At 43.9% G+C, this 7392-nt stretch overlaps 1 protein-coding gene across 1 annotated transcript; it reads left to right on the top strand.

The window, feature by feature from the left end:
* Positions 1 to 329: 329 nt before the first annotated feature.
* CBX4 (chromobox 4) lies at positions 330 to 6174 on the top strand. Its single transcript, XM_077251470.1, has 5 exons — positions 330 to 632; positions 704 to 747; positions 2247 to 2312; positions 3576 to 3642; positions 4342 to 6174. The coding sequence occupies exons 1-5, from the start codon at positions 564 to 566 to the stop codon at positions 5611 to 5613; spliced, it is 1518 nt and encodes a 505-aa protein (XP_077107585.1). The 5' UTR covers positions 330 to 563; the 3' UTR covers positions 5614 to 6174.
* The last annotated feature ends 1218 nt before the right edge of the window (positions 6175 to 7392 follow it).

Below are 7392 nucleotides of genomic sequence, written 5' to 3'. Positions count from 1 at the left end.
TTCCCGTTCTTGTGCTCCGGGGTTCCCGCTAATTGCTATTTGATGTGCTGGCTGCAATAATAACCACACATGAGCCATCATCCACATGGCTGGCTGATGCACGGGCAGTTACACGCCGTGTCGGCGGCAGCCGGGAGGACAGAGCACACCTGCCGCAGATGTGCCGCGCACCGCTTGTAGTTTGCTCGGTGCATGGCGGAGAACTGGGCACTTCCTCCCCTCCCCCATCTTCTCGCTCCTTGCTGCGATGGGCGGAGCCTGCCCTCTGCGCTGACCAATCCCGGCTCGCTGTCATTGCTCGGTGACAGCTGGAGGCCCCGCCCCGTGGTGTCGGTGCAGCCTCTGACTCCGCAGCTCCGGACAGTCTGCGCTGGCGGTGACACGGAGCAGCGGTGATGAGCGCCGCGCTGTCATCATACAGCCGGGGACCGATTACAGCGCCTGCTCCATAATGAGACCCGGGGGACGGACTGGGCTGCGCTGCTGACGGGGGAAGGCGAGCAGGGGCAGGAGAGCGCGGCCGAGCTACACAGCACAGGCTCCGGCCTCTGGACACGGCGGACATGGAGCTGCCCGCTGCAGGCGAGCATGTGTTTGCGGTGGAAAGCATCGAGAAGAGGCGAATGCGCAAGGTAAGAGGCGCCATTACCGGCGCACGGTGCCGCCAGGGCTGCCACTCATCCCATATGTTCTGTCATTGCAGGGCCGAGTGGAGTATCTGGTGAAATGGCGAGGGTGGTCTTCCAAGTAAGTGCTTCCCTATAGCAAACTACCATGCAATGGCGAAATCCCCCCATCCCCCACCACACAGGGCAGCTGGCGGTAATGGCACCGGCTTCCCCCGAGCCTGCACCGTTCTCGCACCGGTGCCACCTGTGTAATCCTCCGCCTAACCGGCCGCTGGCAGGGAAGGGGTTAGCGCAGACTGGCACTGCCGGGGAGGGGGAGGGGAATGCGCTTTTTGCCAAGGATGGAATTTCTTTCCCTGCCTTCCTCTCTTCTCTCTCCACGTCATGGTAGATTTAGTTAGTCCTCTTCTTCTTCTTCTGCTGCTGCTTCTTCTTCCTCCTTTTTTCTTTGTGGGTGTGAAATATGGGGTAGAGAATCAAATGAATGGCATGCCTGCAATACCGACATTGGCATGATCACGTATATATACCCATACAGCAGCTGAGATATATATATATATATATATATATATATATATATATATATATATATATATATATATTAGGATGGGCTCCAGCTGTAGTAGGCTAAGTTCACACAATGCAGATGTACTTTTTCCTGCGGACTAACGCCATATTTCTAAGAAGTAAGCGCTACCTGAGCAGGTGATTCTCCGGTCCGTCACATCCCGGCCTCTGATTGGCTGCCACATGGGAGGTCGGGATGCCATGGGACTGGAGGAGACCCCCGCAGCGGCATGTGTAATACCTATATTATTTCCTATATTGGCCATTCTTATCTATAGCGAAGATCCGCCAATAAATACACCCAGCTAAAATTGTCAAAATGGGCCGCTATCTGCCCTGAAAATAAAAGCAGTATCTGGGTGAGATTATTAATAGCGCAACCATTTTACTGGGGCTGTAATCTGAGGATTTTCCATCCAATTTTTTTTCTACAGCAAAATACACATTAGCAATCTGCTATTTAATTTCAGCTGCTTTTTTTATGCATTTTCCCATGCATTTTTTTACATGAATATTTTTTATTTTATTTTTTTACCGGTGTCTTATTAACATTCTATAGGGGAAAAAAAATAGACAGTTTAACATTTTCTTTAAATCCACCATGGATATAAGTTTCCAGGAAATAACATGCACTTTCCTTAAGCAGATAAATGCGGCAAAGGATCTACCGAAAAAAAAAATCAGCATTTATGCAATGTGAGAACACGGCCTAAAACTAGACCAGGCAGGCAGAAAAAGCGCCAAATGCTGCGGCTGTGGGATAAATGTGGTGCTTCTTGCTAGACGTGTTGTGCCACCTCGTTTGGCTTATTGATGCCAATATTTTGTGTCGCAATTTTGGTACATATTGGTGTATTCTAAGCCGCACCCCATGTTGTAGGCACTGTGGGGCTAGGCACTGTGGGGCAAGGCACAAAGTGTCTGAACAACCTGGTAAATCCGAGTCCTAATGAAACAACATTTTTCTTCAAAGTAGTGTAGTAAATCTTTCCTAGTAGCAAAGTTTAACAATATGACCCCTTAGATAATCTGGTATATTTTGCTTTGCAGGTATAACACGTGGGAACCAGAGGAAAATATTTTGGACCCCCGGCTTTTGGTTGCCTTTCAGAACAGGTGTGACATTAAGAATACATATATACCGTGTATATGTTATTATTAATTTGTGGCATATGCCAAGGCTCGTTAAGGGGTCAGTAACACGACATTTTGTCACTTGATCAATGGCTGTTTTGTCAGACGGAATTGATCCATTTAATGGTAATATGAAGGCTGCAGCTGTTAGGTTGCCCCATACTGGCTGCAGCAATCACGTGACCATCAGGAATCGTAGCTCTGATATTGCTGATCTTGGAGGTTGGTGTTTTGTTCTTTTTGCTATGTGCGACACTGAAAGGACTATTCTCATGTTTAAAGTTGTTCCCTATCTACAGTATGGGATAGAACTTTCTGATCCGTGGGTGGTCCGACTGCCACAGCCAGTGATCCAGGTGAAAGGGGTACAGATCGATCATGCACACTGCTGCTCCATTCATTCTAATGGCAGTACTCAGAAATCCCGGGCGCTGCCATTAGGATGTGCATGTTCGAGCTCCGCTCCGTTCAGCCTGGGCTCTTCACATCTCCAGTTCTCAGGAGCGCCCTAGGCCATAGCAGTCGTACCTATCTTGTGGATAGGGGATAACTTTTCAAACTTGAGAATAGCCCTTTAAGCAGTTAAGGCCGTGTTATCTCCTTTTAATACTGGTGGCCTACACCCGTCCAGTTTATTAGATCCAGCGCCTTATATTTTAGTGTCTTTTCCTGGTATTGCAGCTCAGTCCTGTTCTGCCTCTTCAGTCAGTAGATGAGTACCAGGTATCCTTATATCATATATGGATATTAATATCCCAGTAATAGGCCTTTAGTATTGAAGTCTTGGAAAATAAATCCTCGTCAGTTTGTGAACCCATTCTGACTTTTCTATGCCATAAAAAGGGCGTTGTCCATTGAGCCATCCTTAGGTTCTGTTCTCACAATGGTGCAAGTCTTTGCTGCAAAGTTTCTCGGCTCATGTTGGAAAAACATCCCTTAGGCTAAGATTATACAAACAGTCTACCGAGACGTGAATTGTACTTTGTCCTGATCATTAGCATCTGAACGCCATTTCACATTTTTTCCTACCTTCTAAATGGAAGGCATTTACATTTGCATGTTATAAAGTAATCTGTAAATCTATGAATGTATATGTATTTATCCACATGGTTGTGTCAGGCTTTATACGTTATTGCATCATCTCTCATATGATGTTACACCAGGCTGTGCATCCAGTTCTGGGCTTCTTTATTAAGGATACAATGTTACTTATAATAATGTTTGTGTGTTTTCTGTTACCTATAGGGAAAGGCAGGAGCAAATTCTGGGATACAGAAAACGTGGCCCAAAACCAAAGCACCACATTTTATCAGTAAGTTAATATATTTATGTTCAATCCATACGTTCTATTTGAACAGTAAGGCTTGCTGACATTATAGAGTCTATTACGTCCAGGTGTCCGGCTCTGTCTGCATCATTTATAGTCTGTGGGCATGTCGGCGCATGCGTCTGGGGCTCCAGACATATAGCCCCGACCGGGCCACTGAATGGGTGCCTTAACTCAATGTAAAAGCACCCTAAGGCCAGGGTCACATGAGCTTTGATTTGCTTGTGCGAAAGAATCGCCTCAATTTGGCTAATAACACTTGACTCAAATTCTGATCAGAGTCTCAGCTTAGTGTGATCTGATTCTCTCAGATGAGAATTATATCAAAGGTGCGGAGAAGATGGAGAACTAAATTTTGCCATTCTGTGAGTCTGCGGAATCAGACTGCACTTAGATGTCATCAAAGTGCAGTCTGATGTTTTCTGCACACCCATAAACTTCAATGGCCGAGGCACCCTTAAACTTCAATGGCCGTGTGTGGTCCAATCTGCATGCTGCGGTTTTGTGTTTTTCGCTGATCAGCACTACCCCACAGAATAGTCCAAGTGCTGTCCGATAGAATATCAGCTACAATCTGCCAATGTATAGAGCCCTAATTCTCATTGTTCGCTTTCTGCGCTTGTAGTACCTGCACAGTGTAGACATATTGAGTAGCTACTATTAAGTGTTTCTTTTACATTGCAGATACCCTCTTTTGCTCGTCGGTCTAATATTTTAAGTGGCCTTCAGGACTCCTCTGTGGACCACCGCCCTAAACTGGAGATGACATCAGTTAAGAAGAGTCAGCCTCATCAATATCAGCTAAACAGTAAAAAGCATCACCAGTATCAACCCCATGATCACGATCATACTGAGAAGCATCACCCCAGCAGCCAAAAGAAATATTATTACCAGCTGAACAGTAAAAGACACCACCATTATCAGCCAGATCCGAAAATGTATGATCAACAACCATCTGGGAAAGATCTCCAGCATTCTGCTGATCTAAACAATAGAAACAAGGAATCATCATGGCATAATAGCCAGTATGTGGATTTTGGCGTTCATGTGAAGAATGGTACCGGTACCGCCTTAAATGGAGTAGATAAGAACAGTTCATCTGTTGGCACCTCCACCGGTCCAACTAAGGAGGTGGCCGTAAATGGCATTGGGGGTAAAATGAAGATTGTGAAGAATAAAAATAAAAATGGAAGGATTGTCATAGTTATGAGTAAATATATGGATAATGGATTGCAGTCAGTAAAAATTAAATCTTCGGAGGAAGATTGCGGTGCTGTTACTTCTGGAAACAAAGTGGAAACCCTTGAATCTTGTAATGGAGAAAGGACTTGTAAAGTCTTAGAGGAAAAACAGGAACACTGGAAGAAGAGAGTGGAGTCTAAAATCAGGATTAATGCAGCAAATGATTATGGGAATAGAGGCACAGTTCCTCTTGCCGGTCTCCAGAGAACCTATTCGAGTGTTGACCCTGTCAGTGACAAGCCATTGCAGCTCACCACTAAAAAAGAGATCAACACCGGGTTCAGTGCCGTTAAGGATTCTTCAAGAGATAAAGTGTACACAAATCCTAGAAAGCGCTGCTTATCTGAAATATCTGAGCCAACCCAACCTTGCAAAAATATCCTCGCCTCTCGAAGTGTCAGTGCTTCTGAAAGACTGGAGAACCAGAGCTTGCAGGACTTTCCTTTATGTCCACAAGAGCCAGACACCATTCTCCTTGACTCTGACTTGGATGAACCCATAGACCTGCGCTGTGTAAAGTCCCGGTGTGACACTGACCAGGGCTTGGGCAAAAATGAGGTGCAAGTGACTCCCCCGGAGTTACAACCCACTGAATCAGACTGTGCAAAGGAGGAACCACAAACTGTGTTTAGACCATTTTTTGGAAATATTGTTATTACAGATGTAACTGCCAACTGTCTTACTGTGACTTTCAAGGAGTATATAACCACATGACCACACAAGCCACGTTTTATTTTTTTCAGGCAGCCCACAGTCGCCATACTTTTCGACCAGGGAAAACCGTAGCAGGGGGTACATCATACTGGATCTTATATCTTGTTTCCATACTTGACAGCTGTGAGATTTGATCTCTTAAAGTTCTTAGAGGCAGAAGCTCAATATCCTTTAATAGTTACCCTGAAATTTCTATATTTATTGGTGCATCTTTATATTTGTAGAGGTAACTTGGCTTTTTATTGTTTAAACCTTTTTTCGGTGGGAAATGCATTTTTCGGTACTCTTCTCAAGACTGTAAGCATTTACACTTCTGTACAATTAATGTGTATAATTCTTGGTGTACTCATGGGATACAGGAACAATTTAAATCCAGAGTGTTTGATAGGAAAATGCTGCTATTAGACTAGGCCTAGTGCTTCCAGCAAATGGATGTAAATGTACAGTGGAGAAATGTTATGTAAGTGGCAAAGCCATAGGCTTATCTAGCCTTCAGCCACGGTTAAGTACTATCTAATGCTGTGTAATAATTAAAAATTAAATTGATATAAGAATTACAAATGTCTCGTGTGACTGATTTATGTAAAACATGTTTTGTGCATACCCCCCCCCCCCCCCCCCCAAAAAAAAAAATGATGAAAATTCTCCAAAAAAAGACTCCCCTCTTCAGTACACCTCATGGGCATACCAGTAATATGTCACATGATCAGTAAGGCCACAGATTGGCTGCAGCTGTCACATGCTGGGAAACAAAGGTAAATCCTGCTCTGGCATCTGCGCTGGGCTGGCGGGGATTGAAGAGTTAATGCTTTTAGTTATGTTATTTTAGTGCATTTTTTTCCCAAGAGTCTACCAATTTCTTTCAAAATTATTTATCAAGGTGTCTTCTCCAGATATCTGGCATATAACATTTGAAAAGTTGCAAAAATGTTGTGCCTTTTTCCAGTTGCACCAAAATGGGCAATTCTAGGGCAAAATGGGGGAAAGAATCCACAATTAATGTGTTCCACAGCTTGTCATGAATTACACTGTCAGAAATCTTATTATTTGTGGCAAGGTGCATGCCACTTTTCAGACTCGCCCAATTGACTAAGAAGTGTGCCTCTTAATGAATCTGGAGCGTCTGACTTCAGCATGCCCTAATGCTTTTTTAGATCCCAAATATGAAATCCCCACTTTCTACTGGTGTAATAAAGCCAGTCATTACCAATCTATAGATTATCTGATCACTAGAGGTCTGCCCTCTGGGATATCGAGGGTTGGCACAGCATTGCTTCATTTGGCATCTATGGGTATATCACAAATGGCCATTCTGGCAGTCCCATAGACAATGCATGCCAACACTGTGTTCTAATAGGGCCTTTTGCAGTTCAGACCCACAGTGATAAGCAATTTACCACATGTGGATAGCTGATAATTTCTCAATTAAATAATCCTTTTAATGGCACTTTCATACACTTGGAGTAAAAACAACATAATAGATTTTATAGAATATGGCTAGATATAGGTTACATGATCCCAAAAAATTGAACTTTGTTTTGTTCTAAATGTGTATAATTGTATCCCACAGAAATGGTCTCGCTTATAGACATGAAAAAATATTGAATCATCAGTCCTTAAAGTGGTTGTCGTGTGACGACGTACCCTGCTCATATAGCCTATTCTGGCATATGGATACCGTAGACAAATTTTCTAAGTAAATATATTTCTAAAGGTGCTATTGACATGACATTATCACCAGATGTCAGTAACAACTCGTCCAATCCACACAGGCAAAGA

This window comes from Ranitomeya variabilis, chromosome 4 (genome assembly GCF_051348905.1).
Source record: "Ranitomeya variabilis isolate aRanVar5 chromosome 4, aRanVar5.hap1, whole genome shotgun sequence".
Lineage (NCBI taxonomy): Eukaryota > Metazoa > Chordata > Amphibia > Anura > Dendrobatidae > Ranitomeya > Ranitomeya variabilis.
The sequence above is the reverse complement of the archived record's forward strand: the minus strand, read 5'-3'. Positions and strand labels throughout refer to the sequence as shown.